Source organism: Pezoporus flaviventris, unplaced genomic scaffold (assembly GCF_033815535.1).
Source record: "Pezoporus flaviventris isolate CSIRO_AGI_PZ_B2104156 unplaced genomic scaffold, CSIRO_AGI_Pfla_v1 ptg000049l, whole genome shotgun sequence".
In the NCBI taxonomy this organism is placed as follows: domain Eukaryota; kingdom Metazoa; phylum Chordata; class Aves; order Psittaciformes; family Psittacidae; genus Pezoporus; species Pezoporus flaviventris.
This window is the reverse complement of record NW_026892597.1, coordinates 109,845-134,078: the sequence shown is the minus strand read 5'-3', so window position 1 is coordinate 134,078 and position 24,234 is coordinate 109,845. Positions and strand designations below refer to the sequence as shown.

General features: G+C 48.5%; 2 protein-coding genes across 6 annotated transcripts; one reads left to right on the top strand and one right to left on the bottom strand.

Annotated features, from left to right (window-relative positions):
- Positions 1 to 979: 979 nt before the first annotated feature.
- Positions 980 to 12,629, bottom strand: LOC133277053 (rab-like protein 2A). Of its 5 annotated transcripts, none has more exons than XR_009746076.1 (9): positions 12,493 to 12,629; positions 12,381 to 12,410; positions 12,167 to 12,246; positions 6,117 to 6,196; positions 5,146 to 5,257; positions 3,178 to 3,275; positions 2,849 to 2,932; positions 2,211 to 2,597; positions 980 to 1,932 (listed from the first exon to the last, which is right to left on the bottom strand). XR_009746076.1 is itself a non-coding variant. In XM_061468573.1 (9 exons), exons 5-9 carry the CDS (start codon positions 6,156 to 6,158, stop codon positions 2,520 to 2,522), a joined length of 414 nt encoding a protein of 137 aa, XP_061324557.1. In that variant the 5' UTR covers positions 6,159 to 6,196; positions 11,600 to 11,647; positions 12,167 to 12,246; positions 12,381 to 12,410; positions 12,493 to 12,509; the 3' UTR covers positions 2,083 to 2,519. The 5 variants fall into 5 exon arrangements, 4 of the variants coding, with proteins under 4 accessions (XP_061324557.1, XP_061324554.1, XP_061324556.1 ...); XM_061468573.1 differs by lacking the exon at positions 980 to 1,932 and adding an exon at positions 11,600 to 11,647 and having other exon boundaries at positions 2,083 to 2,597; positions 12,493 to 12,509; XM_061468570.1 differs by lacking the exon at positions 980 to 1,932 and having other exon boundaries at positions 2,083 to 2,597.
- Positions 12,630 to 12,658: 29 nt separating this feature from the next.
- Positions 12,659 to 16,116, top strand: LOC133277052 (nucleoside diphosphate kinase 6-like). Its single transcript, XM_061468569.1, has 6 exons — positions 12,659 to 12,794; positions 13,090 to 13,192; positions 13,278 to 13,317; positions 13,749 to 13,909; positions 14,164 to 14,340; positions 15,807 to 16,116. The coding sequence occupies exons 1-5, from the start codon at positions 12,705 to 12,707 to the stop codon at positions 14,307 to 14,309; spliced, it is 540 nt and encodes a 179-aa protein (XP_061324553.1). The 5' UTR covers positions 12,659 to 12,704; the 3' UTR covers positions 14,310 to 14,340; positions 15,807 to 16,116.
- Positions 16,117 to 24,234: the final 8,118 nt, after the last annotated feature.

The window sequence follows — 24,234 nt, the reverse complement described above, 5'->3', positions numbered from 1 at the left end:
GAGGGAAGGGAGTGATAAGGAGAACAAGGGAAAAAGGGGTAGGTTCAGCACCCGGGAAGGCTGCACCCGACTGCAGTGTCTGCTTTTGAAAACCAGAAAAAGCTCAAGAACAGGCAGAGAAGGGAACTGAGGAGAATGTCCTGAAGGCCTCTGTCTGCACAGTTTATCCAGAAGAGTACAGCAGGACCCGAGATGCTGCACAAAGCACAGGCACTTTGCTCTGTATCTCTGCATGTATGAAGTGTGGGCATGTGCTTATGCCTGTATGTGTGCGTGGACATGCATGCATGCATGCACATGTGAGTTTGCATGTGCATCTATAGGAGGTGCATTCTACGTGGCATACAGCACTTGGTATGCTGTGAGCATGCATGTGGGCAGACGGATGGGTGCATACTGTACGCAGGGTGTAGGGGTGGGTGCATTCTGCATGTATGTGTCCTGTACGGTGTGCATGCACTGCCTGTGTATGTGTGTGGGGGGGTGTGTGTGAGCCAGTTTTGCGCACACAGGCATTCTTTGTGTATGTGAACATTCTGCATTGCCCTTGTGCTCAAAACAGGTGTTTCAGAGTCTGGGTGTGCACACTCTGGTTGTGCACTGCACCTTCTCTTTGTACCCCATGTGTGTCTCTATGCACCCTGTGTGTGAATACAGGGTGTGCACACGGTTTTTGTGCATGCTGTGTTTGTGCTCCCAGGGAATTCCTCCTTGCAGAAGACCTGGAGCTGAACTGGGAGCACTCCCATTCTCAGGAGGTTTCTCCTGTCTCAACCCAATGATGTGAGTTGCTTAGTTGGGCTTCTAAAGAGCCAGATCACATTCAAGAACATGCACACATACTTCAAAGGCATGAACGGCAAACCAAAATAGCATAGAGCAGGACCTTTCCCAGAACCCACTTAACACAAAAAGCAGAACCCAGTACTCATCTTCCTCTCCAGCTGATCAGGACTGGAACATACACACAAATCACTCCTTAGATTCACAAGCACAGCATGTTCATAGGTTCCTTAAATATGAGCATGGGAATTCAGTTAATGTCTCTGGCTGGATGTCAAGCTACTTACCCAGCAGCTGGCACAGACCTTGGGTCTTTCCAGATCTATGTCTCCTCTTGCTTGTGACCTGGTCCAGCTTCAAGTTCGCTAGTGAACTGCACACACCCCCAGAGCACTCCCACCAGCAGCTGGCTGGTGATTCCAGCTGCTGGGTCCCTATGGCCTATGTTCCTTCTGCCATTGCTGCAGCCAGGTACAGGCTGGGGCTACTCAGAACAGCATCTGGAGTCACTCTCAAAAAGGTTGGACAGACCATGATTAGGTGCAAGGCTCAGTCAAACAAGCAAAACAATCAGCAGTTGCTTATCTGTAACTGGCTCCTTTATCCCTGTTTCTGTCCATTTTCCATGCTTATACATCCCCCCATCCTCCTTGACTCCTCTTTCTCCACCCTTTTCTTGTCCCAAACAAGTGATCTGCCCCTGGTTATTTTCCCCACCTTCCTCTGAGATTTGCTGCATTTGTGAACAGATTTGACGTTTGAGGTGCAGACAGCAAGGTCACCTTGGACTTCCATCACACTGCCTGGGTGGTGCTGTCCCTGTCAGATGCCTCTCCCTAAAATGCTCCCACCTCTCCCTTCAGTTATCTGTGAGGTGTCACTCAAATGGGCCTGCTCAGAGGAGGGTGAGGGTACAGTGGAAGAAGGGCACAGAGGTTACAGGGACAGCAGTTGGAAACACAACATGTCTTAGGCCAGCTACTGGTGGGATCCCTGTAGGTGTGTACAATGCACTGGTGAACTTGAAACTAGACTTGTGCAGCACAAGTATCCTGAACACACACATGGGAGCAGCAGCAGCCACATCCATCAGGCTGGGATAGGACAAGCCTCCTGGGTGTGATTCCACCTGATTCAGCTCTAGCAGACCTGAAAGGAGAAGGTGTGCTGGAAGCCTACTGGATCTGGCTGCTCCGTAACAGAATGGGGAAGAAAACCCAAAGAAATTATACCAGAGCTCACACACATGGACAGAGGCAGTGCTGGTTGGGAAAAGCAATGGGGAGGGCTGGCAGTTGGGATTTAATACTGTACAGTAACTGGACTACTGCTTTAGAACAGAAGTGCAGGAAGGATGTAGGCTCAAAGTTTTATATATATATATAAAATACAAATAGTTTTTAGTGTTTGTTTTCTCCAATAGGTACCATTAAAGCTTCCAGACAGGTCCCTTCCCTGTAGGTCCCAGAGTGGCTGAACTCTCCAGGCAAGCTTTGCCTTGAAGAAGCAAGCAGTAACCAGCAGCCTTGTGGATATTCTCACCCTCTCCTTGACAATGATACGCAGCAGCTCAGGCCACATCAAGAAAAGTCATGGCTAGAGAATCTCCCACAAGAGTGGGAGAACCCCAGCTGAGCTCTCAGGGCAAGAGAAAAATCACTTTCCTTTATGAAGGCCAGCTTTAATTAGCCCCAGAAATCTAGAACAAAGGGAAACTCAGACTCAGGGTCCAGGGCTTAGGCAGATGGGGGATTCTCTTCAGGGCAGCTCTCCTCTTGATCCAACAAATTCTCACTTTTCTGCAGGTCAAAGCTCTGGAAAGGAGCAGGACAAGGAACTGCTGAGAAGCATGAGAGCCACAGCTATACTGTGCTGTGATTCTTTCAAATTTGGTCTAGGGTAGTGCAGGCTCTTCAGAGGATCATCACCTCACCCCTTCCAACCTAGACATGAGCAGCACACAAACCCCATAGTGTCACTACTATAAGGCAAATCTTCCCATGCGTACAAGGTTTTGGCCTACAGCTGCTCTTAGGAGGAGGGCAGTAAGTAGAGCCTTTCTTACCTCCAGTTCTCGCATGACCTCGTCCATGAAATCTCCTGAATTCTGTTTGTAAGCAACTGCCAGTTTGATGGCATCATTGAAGAGCTGACGAGGAGGAGAATACTTGTCACTCAAAGTGAAGGGGCACTGGGTTTCTGTAACATACAGAAACTGTTCCCACATCTCAAGAAAAACAAAACCGAAACTCTGCAAGTACATATAGCTACCAGACCTCATAAATAGGCAAACATGTACCAGCCCATTTCCTGCTCTCTGTGCCTACAGCAGTCTCCATGTTCTTGGACCACACAGAGGTCTCATGTATGCTGAGTCAAATATCTGTGTCCTACCTTCACTACATTGGTGCCATCTGCAGCAGACACAAAGTAAAAGGGCAAACTGAACTTCCGGGGAAAATTGAAGCTTTTCTGGGTCACCTTCATATCCGCTGGGGACAAGAAAAGGAGAAATGGTCAGCAAGATATCACTGCAGGCAGAATGTCAACATGTGCAGGAGTGGTGGAACAGATGTGATCACAGCCCAGCTGAGCAGTCAAGGCCCCCTCACTGTAGTACAAGGCTAGGAGAGTCCTCCCCAACAGCTTCAGGGCTTTAAAAGCAACAGCATCAGCAAACCATTGATGAGAGACACTAAGAGTTCTTGTTGATTATCCATGGTGTTTCACTAAATTATAGATGGATTCTGATGTGCTATAAATGAACAAGGGCTTAGAAAATACCCACTCCCTTCCCCTGCAGCAACTATGAATGTTTCCCATGCACATCCCTGTTATTTTAGCTGTGTCCATATGACCTGGACACCATCACTGTTACAAGTAATGCCTCTCCCTTCAGTCTGGCCTATTAGCCAGAACTCCTCCCTGCCTTTATGGCATATACCTATACTCCTGTGTGTCCAGGGCATGCTCACAGTATATAAATGACCCTACTGTTACATATTTTTACTTAACATGCAGTTAGGTCCAGCTGTCCCAACCTCAGTAGGCCAGAGGCTTTATTTCAGGTTTGGAACAACTCTACTGCATAATTAGATGCCGTGCTGGCAGAGCAGGAGCAGCTCAGTTGTGATTGATAGGCAGCCTGTATGCTGCACAGGGGAACGATCTGCCTTGTCTCACAGAGCAGCAGCTGAATTAGTTCAGACTCTAAGTGCTGCCCATGAGCAGTGCCTCGGCAGCCGCTCCCGGCCTCTCTGCAGGAAGCTGGATCAACTGTTCTGCATACTGGGCCTGTGTTAAGAGCTGTGAGCTGATCATTTCCTAGTCCAGGTGCAATACAGCAAAGGAAGGCACGGCAAAGGACTCCTCTGGAATAGTGTGCGCTCACACACAGAGCACCATGATCAGGATTCATCTACACAGAGGTTCTGCCTACAATATGCCTGTCAACACCAAGTCCATTTGCCTTGGACTTCCTCTACAGTCCATGCAACCAGTGGATTCAAGGCTGGCTTGACACATCCTATAGGAAAGGCTTTCATTAGGTAAGCTCAATCATGCCCTAAGCCACACCACTGAACCAAATGAACTGCTGTAGACTGCAGTGGAAGCCCGGACACCTTATTGAGGTGGACACAACTATTCATAGCTGTGATGATTTCTACCACGAATGTCAGCAAGGAAGCCCACGTCTGACACTGTATTTGACAGAGAACAGCAGGAGACTGTGGTCCTAAGGGTATGTGTTCTCTTGTTGATGCTGAGGAGAAAGCTGATGGCGTTATGCACTCTCACAGGATGGAGGAGACAAGTCACAACCCAAGTGACAGCACTAATGTGTGGAATGCCTAGCCGGCATTCCTAAGAAGAGGGAGGCATCTAGTCAATGGCAGAGGAAGGTAAACAATTTTGCCATCAGGTATATTATAGACACTTCAGCACAGAGTTCCACAGAAACCTGCAGCCTGAATTAGCAATATAAGGGCAGTTACTGACTGTGCCAGGGGATGCCACGTAATAGGTTATGCTCCTCTTCCAGCAAGACATCCTGCAATTTTTGAATAGGTACTGCTCCAACCAGCTTTTGGTTTCTTGCTGGATGCAAAGGGCAGTGTGGTAAGGACAGAATTGGAAGGACAACACTTGAATAAACTTTAAATGGATCAAATTGTATTTTCAAGTGCCTGTAAGACTGCATCAAGGTCAGCAGAGGGCCCAGCTATTCACTGGTAAAATACAGCCCTGAGGGACTAATACTCAAGAACTCATCTGGACCTAACAGATGAACGACATTCTCAGCCTGATTCTCTGAAGAGAATCACATCACAATCCTGAGAGGCTGAAAGAAGATCTACTCACCATCAATTTTGTTGGCCACCACAATGCACGGAATCTCTGAACGGAATTCCCTCAGCTCCTTGTACCAGCTGTTCAAGTTCTTGTAAGTGACTTTCCGCTGCACATCAAACACCTTCCAAGAAAGAACCAGCTATGATGTGCCATAGCAGGAGAGCTCCTGATCGACCACCAAATAGAGAATCCAGAATTCTCCGAGGAGGACATCAATAAAGGAAACTGGTGTTTGTTAGAAAGTGTGAAAGACAAGGGAGAGTATCCAGAAAGCCTTGAAACATGCAGCCAGCCCACTTCTTTGCATGAGGCAGGGAACAGTCCCTCATTTTCCTTTACAATCTTATTTTGTACTATGACAAATACTGTATCACTTATGACAAGTCAACAAGTGTAGGAAAGATCTGCTCTAAATAGGGTCAGAAGTAAGACCTCTCCAGTTTAACAATTAAAATACCAATGAAGTTGACTAATGCTCACAAGTGATAAGAAAGAATGGAAAGGTTGAGCAACAGTACAAAGCAAGAGACCTCAGGGGGTTAGAAGTCAGGAAAAAAGACTTATTTGAGCTAATAAACGGGAAGAGCAAATTACAGGAAAACAGAAAGGGCAGAAGACCAGAGAAGAATGTCTTATGTAGCACCCCTGTGGAACATGTCAGAACAGTTTTGTACTACATAATCCAATAGTCAAATAACAGAACAAGAAAGGAATGCTTACAAAAGTAAGGAAATTTAGAAGACAGCAAAGCCAGGGAATATAGTAAGAGTGCTATGAGGAAAGACAGAATAGAGCTAAACATACCCAAGTACACTGCTTTTATCTGGTGAGAGAAGAAAGAACAATATAGGAAAGTTTTTTAAACCACTGGAAGAGATAAATCTAAAGCAGCATTGTCACAAGTAACACACAGGCCGCGTGTCAGCTGGTACTGCATTAGTCAAAACTCCACCAAATCACAGCTGAGACACTGCCCTTACCAGGATACAAGCATGAGCGTTATGGTAATAAGATGCATGCATGCTCTGGAACCTCTCCTGTCCAGCTGTGTCCCAGAAGTCTGTAAGACACAAAAAACAAACTTAGAATGACACATCTTTTCAAGTTCTGTTTTCCTTAGAACTTAAACCCAGGAGACAAAGCCCAGTCCATCTACTCAGGGTCACAGATGGTGGTTTCACCTCACTAATCTGAAACATTCCAGGGCTAAGAGATTATGCAGAACTACAACCTTTTCTTAGCTACGCTTAACTATGAGTTGTGCTGACACTGAACATGGCTATAAACATATCAGCAAAAGAGAAGTCATCAGTAGATATGACTTGTAAAGAACAGAAAGACAAAGCTAGTCAAAAGTGCAGAGTGGTAACAATGCATAGTGCTTTGTCACTAGAGATGACAACAGGAAACAAAACTTGAACCTCTTGTAACTGGCTTGATTTCTGACACCTTGGTATACAGCCAGGTGCCTGCCCTAGGTAATATTCTCCCTGCTTTCACAGACAGTCCAACTCTACTTTTCCCAGGGGCAAAACTCATTCTAAAATTACTAAGGGCCCAGGGCCCAGTTCAGGGTCCCAAGGGAGGAGACAGGCAGATCCCAATTCATTAAGTACCTCGTAGACTGGGTATCATAACGCATACCTGAACAGTCAGCAACATTCTAATGCCCTTTTCTGTCTGTGTGTCTAGGTAGGGCTCCTCCCCACCCCAATCCTTTTAATGTCCCATTTCAGAATCCTCACTTAGAAGGACAAAAGAGGTGCCAGTGATCATGACCTACTGAATGCCCCTAAATTAAGTTCCCAGGCAATGCAGCAGCTGTCCCAAGAGAACTTGCCATGCCTTACTGAAAAACACTGCTGCTTTTATTACCAAATCCTCCAGATTTGTCTGTCATACCCCATGTCACTCCAGAACCTTAAAATCCTTGGGAAAAGTAAGATTCATAAATATGAATACAGCACATTTTAATGCAATCCTAACTCTACCATGCGGAATTTGGCGATGGCCTCAGCTCAGCAGAGTAAAAATTAAACCAGCAAGGGAAGTGGTAATTCTGTACAGTCTGAGTCTTCAGATCACATTATCTGCCTTTACAAACCACACTTCATGAGAGGTCTTCTCTGCAAAGTAGCTTGGATGATCAGCCTTATGTTCATAAATGGTGCAGAAGACACTGTGAACACTTGCAAAACATTAGCCACACGAATTACTTAAACTAGACCAAGTTACTTCATAAAGTACTAAATCCATGTTAAAAATAAGTCCCTGACTTTTGCAAGTTGTCCTAACTGTATTTCACTTAACAGTTAAAAAAGCTCCCCACCTCATCTTTTATATGAGTGTACCTAACATCAGAGTCTGTTAAATATTTCTTGTTACGCTGAAACCTCCTTTTGTACAAAGTTCCTGTTCTCTAATATTTTACCTTCACCCTGAGAAGCCAGAGTTCCTCATCATTAGGCCACTTTTTACCATCTTTCAAGTGTTCTCATGGCTTTTCTCTGAAACCTTTTATTAGGTGTAAATGGCAAGGTTTGTGTAAGGGGCAGGGGATGCTGGGATGGCTTCTGTGAGAAGACACTGAAGCTCACCCCATGCCAGGCTGAGCCAGTTTCAGTCAGCTCCAAGACAGACAGACCCCCTCTGGCCAAATCACTCCCAGTCAGCAATGCTGGTGATAACATATTTAAGGAGTCAAAAATGCTGCAGAGGAGAGTGAGGGAATGAAAGAGAACCAGCTCTGCAGGCACCAAGCTCAGAAGAAGGAGGGAGACAAGATCATAGAATCACAGAATCACAGACTGGTTTGGGTTGGAAGGGACCTTAAAGCTCCTCCAGTTCCAACCCCCTGTCACAGGCAGGGACATCTTCCACTAGAGCAGCTTGCTCCAAGCCCTGTCCAACCTGGTCTTGAACGCTGCCAGGGATGGGGAAGCCACAGCTTCTCTAGGCACCCTGTGCCAGTGGTTCCCCAGTGTAACCACCCTCAGCATGAAACATTTCTTCCTCATGTCCAATTTACACCTACCCACTTTCAGTTTAAAACTGTTGTGCCTTGCTCTGCCACTACAGGCCCTGATAAAAAGGTTTTCTTCATCTTTCTTATAAACCCCCTTTATATACTGAAAGGCCACAATAAGGCCTTCCTGGAGCCTTCTCTTCTCCAGGCTGAACAACCCCAATCTCTCAGCCTCTCGGCATAGTAGTGGTGCTCCGTCCCTGCGATAGTTTTTGTGAACCTGTTCTAATAGATCCATGTTTATCTTGTACTGGGGATCCCACAGGTGGATGCAGGACTCCTGGTGGGGGCTCTAGCAGAGCAGAGCAGAACTGCCTCCTTCAACCTGCTGGTCATACTATTCTCATGCAGCCCAAGTCAATTTGCTTTCCGGGCTGCAGTTGCACATTGCTGGCCTGTGTCCAGTTTTTCATTCACCAGCAAAGGGGAAAGGTGCACTGCTCAAACATGTAGAAAGCTGGCAAAAACAGGAAGGGGGAAAAAAATTGTTCAGTATCCAGGAAACACAGGAAATAAATGGTTCACCTTGAACAAGGAAGATTTGCATTAAGTATCAAGAAAGAATTTCTAGCAGTAAGAACCCTAATAGGCTGGAGTAGATGGCCTAAGCAGGCTTTGTCACTGGAAGTCTTTGAATATGTGTTTTATAAATATTTATCTATTTATATCTATATATATATATATACAGATATGACCTGATACATATATATATATATATGACCTTATGGGGTGACCCTATGATAGATACGTATCAGTGAAAAGCATCATTAAGTAAAGAGTTTCTCCTGTGTGGAGATGTGCAAGATGTCCTCTCACAGTCCCTTCCAAAAGCTGTAATACTCTGGAAACACAATGATTGCAGTGACAGACGCAGCACTACAGAATATCCACTCAAACCACGGAATAAGATCATGCTTTTCTTGAGCTTCCATCTGTAACACACAGTGAACAGCACTGTGCTATGAGGCTACATCTCACAGGTTAAAACAATGCTTCTTTGGCATAAAAAATAGAAAGTTCACACTTGTGATAAACCTGACGTTATGGGACAGTTGAGAGTGTGGCTGATAAAGAGATGCCTGATAAAGCCACGCTGCTTGTATTCTACCAAAAAAAAACCTAACAAAGCTAGAGATAAAACAGGTGGGATTTTATGATAAGATCTGACAGGCTGGACATATCCAGCAAAAAAATTTAAATTCTATAAACTTGAAGTACAGCAATTGGTACATACACCAGAAGTAATGAACCAAGTGAGAATACCCAAGAAAAGGATAACCAGTGATAGGAAGATTGTATTAAAATATATTAAAACCTCAGCAACTAAAATAGCAGATCTACTGGAGTAATGCATGGCATGGGTTTTAGAATTGATGTCGACAGGCAGCTAAATCTCACTGCAGACTCTGTTGTTATAAGCATGTGGAATATTTCTTCTCATTTATTTACTATATTGACAGAGTAGATGAGTCTGAAGACAGCTTCGTACTGCAGCTAAAGTGATTAATATCCAGCTTGCAAGCCAGAGCAAGCCCCCTCTGTGCTCTTCCTTACTTTGCCAGTGCTTCCCCACCTGCCCCTTCCACTAGCACAGGTGTGTATAAGCCCCCATACAGAGATGCTTTAGGAAGCCAAATGAGAAGAAATCCATTCCCTTCTTTTGTGAGTGGTTAATACGCACGGTATACTTTCTGGACTGGCCTGACAGTGGACAGGACTAGGCTATAAGTGAACACTGGTGGTACATAAGGGAACAGGACTACAACATTCCTGGGCAGCTAGCTTAGCTTCGTGGTAAATCTGAAATGTCACTTAGCTCAGTTTCATCATAACACTGCATCCTGAGCAGCAGGCACTCACTGAACAGTGACTAACACAGTTAAATCAGGATTCTTGCAGCAATTGCTTTGACAGGTATTCAACTCCTTGAAAAAAACAGAGCTGATCCTTCACTCAGAGATCCCCTTGCATGGGGATTAGTGGCATAGCTGAAGAACCTATTAACTGAACAGTGATCTGGCATGGTAGATGAGCGAAGAGTAGTGGCTGTTCTTAGACTTCAGTGAGGCTTTTGGCACCGTCTCCCATAGGAGACTCATAGAGAAAATGTTGATGCAGGGGCTGGATGAGCAGATGGTGAGGTGGCCTGAAAACTGGCTGAATGTCCAGCAAGAGGCTGGTGATCAGCAGCTGAGTCTGCCTGGAAGCCAGTAACTTAGCAGTGTACCCCAGGGGTCAATACTGGATCTGATCCTGTTCAACATCTTCATTAATGATCTGGATGATAGGGTGTCCTGGGTTCAGAGAGAGCAGGGGGAGGGCAAGAAAGGGGGGGAAGTGAGCGAACGAATTACCTGACTGGGTTTAAACCACGACATAGGGCAAGACTGCACCCTCAGCAAGCTTGGAGATGGCACAAAACTGGGAGAAGTTGCTGGTACACAAGAAGGTTCTGCTGCCATCCAGAGGGACCTGGATAGGCTGGAGAAACAGGCTGATAGGAACCTTATGAAGTTTAACAAGTAGAAGTACATAGAAACAAACCCATAGCACCAGTTTCGGCTGGGCACCATCCAGCTGGGAAGCAGCTTTGCAAAGAAAGGGCCCTGGGGGTCCTGGCTGACACCAAGCTGTGCCCTTGCCGCAAAGCAAGCTATTGGCATCTGTTGTGGTTTAAACCCAGTCAGGTAACTTGTTCACTCACTCCCAGTGAGTGGTGCCGAGCTGACAACAATCGAGGTCCGTGTCCGTCTCCCCCCCCCCCAGCACCGGGGCTCTCCCCTTCCCCGCTCCCGGAGGAACGGGGAGGAGGATCGAGAGAGTGCAACTCCTACGGGTTGAGACAAGAACAGTCCAGCAACAAATCACCACCGCTACTATCAGCTAAAACAATGATAAGGGAAAATAACAAGGGAAGAGAATACGATACCACCGGCCAAGAAAGCGAGTTCCACCCGGAAGCCCCTGTCCTTCTGGGTAACTCCCAGTTACCCCCCCCACCCCGGGCATGACGTGCTGTGGTATGGAATACCTCCCCGGCTAGCCCGGGTCAGGCGCCCCGTCTCTGCTTCCTCACAACTTCCCCTCCTCCCTGGCAGAGCATGGGCCTCACAGAGTCCTTGGTCAGGGTAAACATCACTTAGCAACAACCGAAAACATCGGCTTCACCAACACTGTTCTCAAGCTAGAAGTCAAAACACAGCACTGCACCAGTTAACACAAAGGAAAAACATGACTGCTACTGCTGAACCCAGGACAGCATCCTTAACTGCATTAGGCAAAATATTCCTTCGCCTCTACTCTGCACTGGAGAGGCCACACCTGCAGGACTGTGTCCAGTTCTGAGCTCCTGAGTACAGGAGAGACATGGACATGAAGATGATGAAGGGACTGGAGCACCTCTTATGAGGAAAGGCAGAGAGGGTCGGAATTCTTTACCCTGGTGAAGAGAAGGCTCAGGGGGATCTCATCAATGAGTATAAATACCTGAAGGAAGAGAGTAAAGAAGATGGAGTTAGGCTTTTTCAGTGGTGTGCAATGACATGCGCAGAGGGGGCAAACTGAAACACAGTTTTCCTCTGAGCATCAGGAAACACTTTCCATTGTGAAGGTGGCTGGACACAGGCCCAGGAAGGTTGCAGAGTCTCCATCCTTGGAGACATTCAGAAGCCACCCAGACATGGTCCTGGGCAACTGGCTGCAGGTGGCCCTGCTTCAGCAGGGGTTGGACAGGAGCTTCAGAGCCCCCTTCTGATCACCCCCATTCTGTGATCCTCTGATCCCTCCATTCCCCCATTTCCCTGCCTACAAACAGCTCTTTGACACCCCACTGCCCAGTGCAGGAAACTGCCGCGGTCTGGGGTCCGTGCGCTGCTGCCTCTGCCCACAGCACCGCCGCCGTGCCCGCTCTGCACGCAGCCGGCACAGCCCGTCCCCGTTCCCGTGCCCGTCCCTGTGCCCGTGCCCGTGCCCCGCGCAACACCCAGCGGCGCGCTCTCCACTTACCCACGAGGACCGCCCGCCCGTCCACCCGGGCGCGGTGCTTGTAGAGCGTCAGGGCGAAGGTGGAGAGCTGCTGGGAGCAGCTGCGTCCGCGTTAAGGAACCGACGGAGGAGGGCGGCCCCCCGCGCCGCAGCGACCGCTCCCCCGGCCGGGCCCGCCGCTCTTCCCCAGGCCCCCGCCGCGCAGGGCGGTCAGCAAGGGGCAGCACAAGGATACAAGCTGTGGAGCAGGAACCTCTCCAGCAGCCTGCGGAAAGAGTAGGGCGCTGCCGTTAGGCCGGGGGACCTCCCCGAGCCGCCCCTGCCCTACCCGCGGGGAACGCACGCACTTGGACTTGCCCACGGCGCTGTCGCCCAGGCAGATGATCTTCACGGTCTCCTCCGCGCCGGCCGCCGCCTCGGCCCGGGCCTGCTCCGGCGCCTCCGCCATGGCCCCGCCTCCGCGTCCCCGCTGCTACGCGATGTGTGGGACCGGGACCAGCCTCAGGCCCCGCATCACGGAGCGCGACGTTCCGCTGATGTCACAGGCGCGCCGGGGGCCATGGCGGCGGCGAGGCCGTGTGGGCGGCCGCTGCAGCTCACGCTGGCTCTGCTGAAGCCGGACGCCGTGGCCCACCCGCTGGTGCTGGAGGTGAGCGCTGGGCGCCCCGCATCGTCCCGCACAGCCTCGTCTTTCCCCTCACTGTCCCGCACCAGTCCTCTTCGTCCTGCTCTCGCCCCGCTTCGTCCCTCCCCGCATCATCCCGCACCGCCCCGCTTCGTCCCTCCCCTCATCGTCCCGCACCAGTCCTCTTCGTCCCGCCCCGCATGGTCCCGCACAGCCCCGCTTCCTCCCGCTCCGCCCCGAGACACCGGGCCAGGCCGTGCGGTGCGGAGCGTCCCGGCGGTGGCCGCCGCCCGCCCAGCCGCTGCGCCTCTGCCCGCAGGCCGTGCACGAAACCATCCTCAGCAATCGGTTCCTCATAGTGCGCGCCAAGAAGCTGCGGTGCGGGCGGGAGGAGAGCCGCCGGTTCTACCGGGAGCACGCGGGTAGGCGGCACGGGGCGGGGGGGGGACGAGCGTGTCCGGGGCCGGCGGCGCTGCGCGGTTTGACCCGCCCGTCTTTCTCCCGCAGGGCGGTTCTTCTACCAGCGGCTGGTGGAGTTCATGGCCAGGTACCTGCCGTGCCCGCAGTCGGTCCCTGCGGAGCGCCAGGAGGGCGCTCCCTTCACTTCACAGAGGACCCTTGTCCCGCCTTTGGGTGGAGGGGCCACTTTGGTGTGGGACGTGTCTCACCCAAGGTGGAAGGCCCTGGGCTCAGGGGTGGAGAAGTGCCAGGAGATAACCCTGCTGTGACTATAGTAGGACTTAGTGGGGTGGCAGCCCCAAGGGTGGTGGGTGCCATCACCTAGGAGGAGGGCATTCACACAAATGCTTTGCTCTGAGCCACAGACTCAGGGTCTATGCCATGGTAGGGCTGTGTGGCCTCCCAAAAGCACTGGAAGACAGTTGCACTTCCTTGTTTGCACTTGCTGTATCTATAAGAATGAAGCTGTGCCCTTTTGCAGCCTTATCTGCTTCTCCTCTTCCTTGGTCTTTTTCTCAGTGGCCCCATGTGGGCTTACATCTTGGCCCATGAGAACGCTGTCCCTCTCTGGAGATCCCTGATGGGACCCACCAAAGTATTCCGAGCCCGAAACAGCGTCCCAGACTCCATTCGAGGAGCTTATGGCCTCACTGACACCAGGAATACCACTCATGGCTCAGGTAGACCCATCCTTCTTTGTTGAGTATTGGGCAAAGGCTGGAGCTCGGGAAGGTGTGAGCACTGGTGTTTTGCTTGCTTTCCAGTCTAGAAGTCACAGTTAGTGATTTACTCACTTCTGCAGACTCCGCTCACCCCTGTCCTGGTGTGACTTGAGCCTGGTGCTTTTCTTGTGGCTTTTGCCCTTCCCTTTGGAATGTAGCACGTTTGTAGTGTCACACTGCCATCACTCACCTTCTCCTCTGTTTTCCAACAGATTCACCAGCATCAGCCAGCAGAGAAATTGCCTTTTTCTTCCCAGAGTTCGATGAGCAGCTCTGGTACCAGCAGGAAGAGCCACGTCTGCGCCAAGGGCAGGTGTATTACAATGCAGAGGAGCGTGTCCACTGTGTTCAGGGATGAAGAGACAAGAGTTGACATGAGTTACCCGGGGGTATGCTTTGCTGAGCTGGGAGTAGCTGCTAGACACACTGTGTCAGCCTCATAACAAGACATAGAGCTATGGCATGTTTTAAGGAGCGTGGGGGAGAGAAAGACCTAATGCACATCATGTTGTGTGACCTGGAGTTAACGTTGTTCATGCAGCGTCCAGGCACTGGGGCAGTTTAGGGAAAAACTTCTCAAGTAGCAGTACTCCATCTGGATGTAGAGATCTAGCCATGGAGTTCACTGGTCCCTGGTGTTTTATTTAGACATAAGCGGTACAGGTGAGTCCAGCAACAGGGTAGGTGAAAGGGGGTTGCTAGTTCCAGTTAGGATATGGTTTGTTTTGCTGATGGTAGTCCTGAGAGTCTTAATATTTGCTCTGTTCCCAGAGTCCCATAAGGAGAAAAGAGAGGGAAAAAATTATGAAAAAAGGCCTCAATAAGCAGGGTAATACTAACTCTCCTGTCCTTGCTTTCCTGGATCCAAGCTGAAAACAAGGTTCTCTTCAGTTTTGTATCATAATTCTGATCTTGAGCTTCTGGTGGAGGGGCACAGTTAGAAGCCGTTCCCAAGAGGAAAGCAGCGTATCCCATTTGGTTTATTTGGGCTGGGCTGACAAGTCTGCAGCACGAGTTCTAGGGGAAGATGCAGAAAGGTGTGGAATACTCCAGTGACTCTGAAGGATCTTCTGTTTGTGCTTTTTAGATTGCCTGGGGGATGAGATCTGCAGTTCTGATGAGACTTGATAGTGGCCATTAGAGCTATGGATTTCTCAAATCCATAATAAAAGGCCAGAGAAGCTGATTTGAATGCTGGTACAAAGGGGCTGTAGAATTTCTGCCGGGCATTGAAGTACTGAGTTGCATGTCCTTTGTAAATTATATGGACAAAGTAATTTCGTTATGCAGTAATTGATATAATATCCTGGTGTGTGAGGACTTGGTTTTGAGGTACAAAGCAAGGTTCTGATATGCTTATTTATGTTTCCCTGTTTGATGCATTTTGAGCTCTGTTCCTGTACCAGTTTTTAATCCGTTTAAACTGCCCCAGATTGCAGTTACAATGCTAATATTTTTAATTAAGGTGCCATGTTGTACTGAGTGGATTTCTTTCAGCTAATTTCAAATGCACTGTATTGGTGAAGGTACCGTTGTACTGCGTTTGGGACAAGAAGTTTGTTAGTGATTCCCTCTTCTGAAGTTATGCATGACTAGCACTGAGGATACCTTTCCCTACAGTTCTTGACTAGATTGTTGACTGAGTCGCAAATTCATTAGTGCATCATTATAGTACAGATCAAAGGGAAGTTGCTGTGGCTAGTTTAAGACAACTATGTGAAATGCTGGGCATTTGATTGAAAAATGTGTAATTGTAAGAAATGCTCATGTAGAGTTTCCTTGACCAAATGCATCAACATGTTTGTTCCTTCATTACCATTATATGAGATTAAATGCAGTCATTGTTTTGTTCCAGGTACAGATCAAAAGGATCTGCGGAATATTTCTGCATTTTTGCATTGCTGTTTTATTTTCACCAGCAGTATCCAAAGGTGGATCTGCTTATGACTGAGTTTGTGTTTATACAGCTCTGGAATCTTGCTGTCCATAATGCTACTGTCAGTTGATATTTTATTGATTCCCTCAGTGTCTGTCAGTTTTGTGGGGTTTTCATGTGATTAGTAACCCTTACGATTTTATTTTCATCTTTCTTCTTTATTTATATTGTGCTTTCTTTTTTTGGCTATTCATTTGGGGTGCCATTAAATGACAATTCCTGGCTTACACTTCTTGTTTGCAATGTGTTAATGTTCCTAGTCATTTGACATTATTACATTTGGAGAAACCAATCCTTTTAAAATTTCAAGTACAAACAGCACTGGCTTAGTGGTGCAGTGTTTTCACAGAGTGATTATCAGGTGACCGGCACCATTCCTTAGGTTACTGCCAGTTGTTATGTCCATATTAACATTTCTTTGGTCCACCAAGACTGCACCTGAGAAGAGGTTGTCGGAACTGTGCAGTGCCATTGCCCTACATAGAGCATTTGTTTTGTAAATCTAAAGATGTTCTGTGAAGTCTGTCAGGAGATCTAATATAAGGAAGAAGTTGTTCTCTGTGAGGGTGCTGAGGCGCTGGCACAGGGTGCCCAGAGAAGCTGTGGCTGCCCCATCCCTGGCAGTGTTCAAGGCCAGGTTGGACACAGGGGCTTGGAGCACTGTGCTCTAGTGGAAGGTGTCCCTGCCTGTGGCAGGGAGTTGGAGCTGGATGAGCTTTAAGGTCCCTTCCAACCCAGATCCTCCCATGATTCTGATAATACTGAAATATTTGGTGTTAGATGGAGGAGATAGTGTCAAAATAATGCTTTTAATATCAAAGGAAGCCTTTGGATTTTAGCAGAAGCTCTGCTTTGAGGCCTCTTGGGAAAGTCTTTCTTTTATTGTTTTTTTTTCCTCTCTTTGTAAGTGCTGAAGATATGTTTCACTTCTTTAGTGTGTCATAGCACTGTACCAGCTACTAGGAAGAAAAATAACTGTTAGAGCTGAAACCAGTTCATAATGACAATTCATGTGTGTTCTGTGTACCTCCTTGTGCCTCCCAGTCCTGTGCTGTACACTTGAATTTGTAACTTCCCATGGCTTTAATTTAAAACAATTTCTTGTACCCTTTCTCACTTTTCTTCCTGCCCCTTCCCTGTCCCTAATCTGCTTTTACAGAACAAGTTGAAACCTCTGATTATTTTTAATAAATCCTGGTAATGCCCAGCACAGGCTATTTCTTCTCTTTTGTAAAGATTTTTGGTTTCTTTATTTGACTTGCAAACATTATGTTGTGAAATAATAAAGGCAAGCTATCTAAATGCTGGTTTAGCTTAAATATGTAATATCTGATGCTGCAAAAATCTCATGTACAGTCAACATTTGTATTTTGGTTGTTGTCCTCTTCTTACTAATGCTTAAATGCCTTCTGCCTGTTTGCACAGAAGCGTGGTACCTGAATTAGACTGAAGGCTGCTGAACCAGAGTTTCTGCTTTCCAAAGGAAGTGCTCCCCCCGTATTTCACAGAAACAATACCTACCTGACACGGCCGTAGTATACATCTATAGTGTAGCTACACTGCCTCAGAGTAGAGAGGAAATCTGGGCAAGAGGGCACAATCATTATTACAAATGACTGTGGAACTTCAGCTTTGTATTTGCTGAAGTTTTCCATAAAGTTTACTGTCATTCAGGTTAAATTATTTACCTTTTTCTCCTTTTAGTACTTCAACAACTTTATGTGTTTCTTTGCCTAGAGTATGAACATTTCAAAGATCGGGAGTCTGCACAGAACAAAGACATTCTTCTCACATGTCTCACTCTGCTGCTTATGACATGATGATGCAGTTGGTTACAGCAGATGTGAACAGCTTCAAAGTTACTCTTGAGTGACTGCCTCAAACTTTTAATAAGCCACTCTAAGCCTTGGTTACAGGTCTCACAAAAACCTGCGAAGGGAGAAAGTGCAGTGCTCTGGGCTCTTAGTAATGGGCACTGAAGCTCTGATGGCATTTTCTCTGTGGAGAGAAGCCTGTGGGGAATGGGAACCAAGCAGACAAACTGGAAACAAATCTCTCTCTCAAACTTCAGCCTTCTATTTAAAGTATCTTGTTTAAAGTGCACTAATTGGCCTCTAGGGCAGACTGGATGCCCAAGCCTGGGCAAGGCTTAGGTGAGAAGCCTTGGAGAGCTGGCTCCGTGCAGTGAGAGGACAGAGCTGGCCATAGGGACTGTGAGGAGCGGAGCTGTGAGTGCAGGGCCACAGCTGACCAGGTAGGACAAGGTTACAATCAGTAGGCAAACCTGCTGCTCGGTGACTTCCTTGTTGCTTTCTGAGTACAAGTTGGCCAGAAACAGTGACCCTGAGGCTGATGCCAAGTGGAGCATCACAGGTATCTGAGCTGGGACCTGTCCTGTTTAACATCTTCATTAGTGATAGGAAAGGTGACAGAGTGTGCAGGTTGAGGGGACCAGTGAATATGCTGAAGAGCAGGGCTGCCATCCAGAGGGACCTGGACAGACCAGAGGAATAAGCCAGAAATAACTGCATGAAGTTCAGCAAGGACAAATGGCGAGTCCTGTGCCTGGGAAGCAAGAGCCCTGAAAACATACATTCTGGGGGTGCCTTGCTGAGCAGCAGCTCTGTGGAAAAGGCCGTAGGGGCCCTTGGTGAGCTGCAAATCAGACATGAGTGTGCCCTGACAGCAGAGGTGGTCAACAGCATCTTGAGCTGTGTGAACAGCACCAAAGAGAGTGGAATGAGGGAAGTGGTTATGGCCCTCTAGTCAGTACATCTGATGTCATATCAAAGTGCTGCATCCAGTGCTGGGTTCCCTGAAACAAGGAATACACCAGCAGACTCAGAAGAGCTCAGTGAAGAGCCACCAAGATGGCCAGGGCTGGAGCATTTCCACTGTGATCAAAGGCAGAGGGAGTTGGGCTTGCTCAGCCTGCAGAAGGAATGGCTTTGTGAGGACCACCTAACAGTCTGTTACCTGTGGCAAGGCTATCAAGAAAACAATGCCAGGCTCATCACTGGGGCAGGGAGTGAGGATGAGAGGCAGCAGGCAAAATTCAGACAGGAGGTTTCAAGTTCATAAAATCATGCAATATTCTCAGTGGGAAGGGACCTGTGAGGATTGCTGAGTCCAACTCTACACTCCATATTGGGCAACCTAAAAGTTAAACCAAGTATGTGTTGTCCAAATGCTTCCTGAACACTTCCCCCATGACCTCAGGGAAATGGTCATGGCAGGCTTGGAGCCATGACCATTTCCCTGGGGAGCTTGTTCAAGTGCTTGACTGCTTTTCCCTAATATCCAATCTGAACTTCCCCTGACAGCTTCAAGCCATTCCCTCATGCTTTATCACTGCAACACCAGAGAGAAATCAGAATCACCCGCTCCACCTCCTTCCCCTCATGAGCAAGTTGTAGACAGCAATGAAGTCACCTCAGTCTCCCGTAAGCTGAACAAATTCAGTACCTGCTGCTTGTAAGTCGTGTCCTCCAGTCCTTTCACCATCTTTGTGATGCACACAGTACTGAGGTACAGCTAAGCACAGTGGGACAGTCACTTCTTTTGACCAGTTAGCTATACTGTGCCTGATGCATTCTAGGATACAGCTGGCCCTTTTGGCCAGCAGGACAAATTGTTGACTCATATTGAACTTCTCATAAACAAAACCCCCAGAGTTTTCAGAGTTGGAGGTTCAAGAGGTTTCCTTCCACCTGGAGGTAAGGCACAACAGTCACTCTGAGGATCATTACGTAGTGGAGCAGGGTCTCAGGAAGGCTTTGAGATCTGGATGCAGCCCACAGCAGCTTTGACCATGGAGCTGGCTGTGCTTTGGGTAGGGGTTGGATGCAGCAAGCAGATTCCCACCACCCTGAACGCCATGATTTGCATAGGTCTTCCTGTCTCTGTGTCCCAAGGAAGCATTTGTGCACAAGTGGAAACGACAAACAGTGAGCAGCACTGCTGTAGTGATCTGCAATACAAGCTATGGTGTGTTTTGCTCAAGAAGGAATTCTTGAGCTGGAAGGATGCATCTCTCCGAACAAGTAGGGAAACTTGACTTGGGGAAGTTCCCAGTTTTGCAACAGTACAGTTGGGTTTTGGAAAGTGCAACACTTACCCTTGGAGAAGGTAAGGGCCCTGCACCCAGGTTAGAGTCTGATTTCCTAAAGTGCTGAGTGGTTGCAGGAGCTGGGCCTGATCCTTGTGGATGCTCACCCAAATTTAGGCATTCAGTTTAAAACACCCCCCCTGACCCTTCACAAATTCATGGAGATTTGATTTCTCACCAGGCCCACAAGGCTAGATTTAGTATGCCTCAATAGACCAGAGGAGGACACAAACATTGATATTTCTTCTCATAAAGGCCGTCCTGAAGACATTACCACAGAAAACAGACATGGATCAGATTTTCGCCCTCACTGAGGTAGTAGCTCCTCTGCTGTCTATGCTGGTTTCCACATGGGGCATTCCTTCCCCTCAAGTGTTGGTGCCTGTCCAGTCCCTACTCAAATGACATTTCTGCTCAGCTCCTCAACTCTTAAAGCTTCAGACACAGAGCTTGTTACAGGATCAGCTCCTATAGGATCATCAGGAAACAGGGATGAAAAAAGACTGCAATAAAGCAATGCTGTATTCCTGCTGCAGAACTGCAGAATCATGTCTCAGTCCTGATCTCCAGATTCACTCCCTGTTGCAGTCTTCACATTTCCTGGGTTTCCTACTTTACATTTCCATGGCACCATGTGGTGAACTCCAGCTAAACCTGCTGTTCCTATCAGGAGGGGCTCCAGGCTCAGAGCAGAAAGCATTCACTCTGTGTAAATCCATGTAATCCTGCTGCCCAGCTCTTCAAGAACTCACAGGACTACTTGGTGCCTTAATCAAGTCCAATCAGAGCTGCTGTCAGATCACAGTCCCGCTGTGGCCAGGTTCCCCTGGTCCCTTGGACCACACTCCACCCCAGAGCCCTGCCCAGCTTGGGCTGGGCAGGCAGTTATCACAGATGGTGGGAGCATGGCTTTCCGTTGCCAATAGCTAGCCCTCCTCATTGCTGCCTCTCTGCTGGCATCGGCCAGTGTATGCACCTCATAGCCCTGCAAGAGATAAAACTGGCTCGTAAGGAAGGACTTAGGGCATAGGGAATGTAGCTCCTGGCCACCCCAGCCAGCCACCCTCCTGTAGCCCTGAGCTCCTGGCATGGGGACCTGCTTGGAGCTGCAGCCCAGGCACCCCAAGAGCTGCCACAGGCCTGGAGCAGGAGGCAGAGGCTAGAGAGCTCTGGCTGGTCTGCACTTCGCACAGCCCAGAGCAGAACAGGAGATCAAGGTGGGTCCTGTGCCAGGAGGGCTTTGTGCTGTAGGTGCAAGTATCACTTGTGCAGGTTGAGTGAGGGATGCTCCTCTGCTGCTTGCTCCTGCCACTGAACAAGAGCTACTTGTGAATGCCTCTCCCTAAGTGCCCTCACAGGGTTAAAAGGCTCTCCTCCACTCACAAGCCTTGAGGACTCTTCCTCATGCAGGTAAGACAGCTGGACAGCAGCTGGGCACATCATTGCTAGTTTTTTCTTCTTTCCAAGCATTGGATGCCGTCCACTGCTCTTGGACATGGAGGTAAGGGAGAGCTGGAAGGGAGAGCTGGAAGGGCAGGACTGCTGCCTGGGGTGGGGCAGGGCCTCAGTCATGGTTGGACTCTCACAGGGTTCCCTATAGGCACATTACTTGGGAGCAAACCTAGTAGTGTCACGCAGGGCTCTTGGGTGGTCTGGGTTGTGTCTGTTGGTGATGCCTCAAACAAAGCAATCCAGTCCTTTTCAGAGGTTAACCATGTGTAATTGCTGGCTCCCTCAGTCCAGCTATCACCTGGAACTGGGGCTGGACCATGCCCAAGGTTCAGGACCTTACCTCCCATGGTGATGTGCTCTGGCTATCTGGTCTGCCCACCCAAGTGCAAATGGAATGCGGTGGCTCTGTGAGGAAAGCCACATCCTGCAGGAGCAGCCGGCTTCCCAGGGTGGGCATGGGGCACATCTGCCCACTGTAGGAGGAAGGGTGAGGGCATCTGCCCTCAGACGCTGGAGCTATGCAGAAGTGCATCGTGGTGACATAAGGCACCCTGCTTTAGGGACTGCACCAGCACTGAGCTGGGTCTCACACTGGTGCATCACCATCACAGTGGCCAGGGGAACCTTCCTTCCCTCAGCAGGAATGACAGAAACCAGCTGTATCCCCAGCACTGGTGGCATCAGTACTCCCCCTCTGCCCCCTGTACAGTGTTTCTGGACTAGTCAGCACTGAGCAGAGGTGTCACTGCACTGCAAAATACTTGGTAAGTCATTAGTTACCGTGAGAAACCGCATCAGTGCAAGTGAGAGAGAGAGGAAAGCAGCTGAAGCAAGATGGAGATTCTTTCAAGGCTCATTCCTATGCAGCCCAGGAGAAAAAGGGAGATTTTCCTATTATATCTTCCTCTTTGTCCATTGTGTACAGGATGTCTGAGGTTTAAATCTGACATTTCTTGTCATGTGGCTGGGTCTACTGACTACCACATTGCTCCAGATGATGGTGAAAAACTGGCGTCATTCCTCTGCAGGTTTCCTGTGGCTGTACTGTAGCCCTGTAGCTCCACGCCTAATCCAGCCTGGATTTGTCAGCATGGGGAAAGCGCCATCTGCAGCTCTCCAGAACTCACTGTCCCTCCTGCAGTGGAACTAACAATTCCCTCCTGCTGCTGCAAACACGATGACCCACAGGTCATGGCTGTGTACCCACAGTAGACCAAGGGCTGATTGATAGCATGTGATGGTCTCACACTCTTGCTCACCTGCTCCTATTTCCAAGTGTTGAACCCCAGTTCAGAGCACAAGGTGACATGCCCAACCTCCTACTATCAAATTTATTCTCATTTTTATCACTCTGGTTCCTGAGGTGCCCCATTCCTCCCGTGTAGCAGGCAGGTCCCCACCTTCACTGGTGCCAGCTTCACCGTAACTTGTCAGCAGACTCCTGCCTCTGTCTTACAGGTCACAGGTAAAAGCGTCCAACAAGGTTCTGGACAGACTCTTCCCCTCTCACACCGACACCATGGAGGCACTTGTGCCTTAAGAAATCCACTGCCTGAGCACTCTGACAGTTCACAAACGCCTATCTTGAAATGATACAGATCAACATGTGCATTTTGCAGCTTTGCAGACAGGGACAGCTCGAGACAAAACAATTTCTGAGAATACTGCTGTTGCCCCTCCCAGCGCTGGCCCCTCTCAGGCTCCTGCTCCTGGCTGCAATACTGGAACAAACAAGTTGGGCTGTTCTTGCATCAAAATGCACACAGCTTTGGCTGTGGGCTGGCCGGAAGCAGCGATGGTCTGAGATTTCCAGAATCTTGGATGAGACAGTCCTTATGTACCTGTCCAATGGATGCAAAACAAGTAACAAAAAAAAACACTTCAACACTAGTTCTCAGCCTTGTAACACCCACATCCAGGATGGAGAGACAAGTTTGGACGTCATGCATGAGGCAAAACATCTTTTGACTGAAGGTTTTCCTCTCAATATTTTTTGTTGTTGTTGTTGTTTAAGTTGAAAAACTGGAGAGTAAAAGAGAAATGAATCAGAACTTGGCTCTTCTACTTAGCAAACACTGATACTGATCACAGTGTGCAAGTAGAAACAAGGAGAGAACACTATTAGAGTGCAGGGTCCTTAATTAGGAAGAGAAAGACCTGAAAATTATGAATGAGACAGAGATGACATTTGAGCAATTCCAACAGGAAAAAGGCCCACAATGAGCAACTGCTTGGACAGATTATTGCAGTAAGTAGCTGTAAGAAAAAAACTCCCAACAGAATCAGTGAATTCTCCATTGGTCAACTTTTTAAAATCGTGACTGATGTGGAGATACAACGCATTGGACAGAGAAATTAAGATTTGCCATGCAGTCACAGTCTGTGCTGGTGCTTCCAGCCCTGGTGCTCCCTTATCAACATATATGTGAGCTTAAACCTCTCTGGATCCTTTCCCTCACCCAGCCAAGAGCAGCTGCTAGTTTCAGGCTGGCCGAGTGCAGTCTGTGCCTGTGCCAAGTGCTGTCTGGGACAGGTCTGCACCCAAGCCAAGGCAACTGCAGGTGGATTTTTACCTCTCTCAGCCCCATTTCTTCAGCAGCCTCACACCGTATCTGCTGTATTTGTGCACCAGAACACTCAGCCTCCATCTGCTGGGCTTCCTGGCACTGGCATGGGGGGGCTGCAGCAGCCCTCGTCACAAGCACCCAGTAAGCACCAGCTTCAGCAGCCCTTATCTGAGCTTTATGAGCAATAACTGCTTCCTCATGCTTCAACCACCATGTGGAC

Bases quoted from the DNA above. Each gene is read 5' to 3' on its own strand.
- LOC133277052 (XM_061468569.1), top strand. From the start codon at position 12,705: ATGGCGGCGGCGAGGCCGTGTGGGCGGCCGCTGCAGCTCACGCTGGCT. The intron at 12,795-13,089 runs GTGAGCGCTGGG...CTCTGCCCGCAG, and splicing joins CCCACCCGCTGGTGCTGGAG to GCCGTGCACGAAACCATCCT. The intron at 13,193-13,277 runs GTAGGCGGCACG...TTTCTCCCGCAG, and splicing joins GTTCTACCGGGAGCACGCGG to GGCGGTTCTTCTACCAGCGG.
- LOC133277053 (XM_061468570.1), bottom strand. From the start codon at position 12,593: ATGGCGGAGGCGCCGGAGCAGGCCCGGGCCGAGGCGGCGGCCGGCGCG. The intron at 12,411-12,492 runs GTGCGTGCGTTC...CTCTTTCCGCAG, and splicing joins AGCGCCGTGGGCAAGTCCAA to GCTGCTGGAGAGGTTCCTGC. The intron at 2,598-2,848 runs GTAAGAAAGGCT...GCTCCTTTCCAG, and splicing joins AGGTCATGCGAGAACTGGAG to AGCTTTGACCTGCAGAAAAG.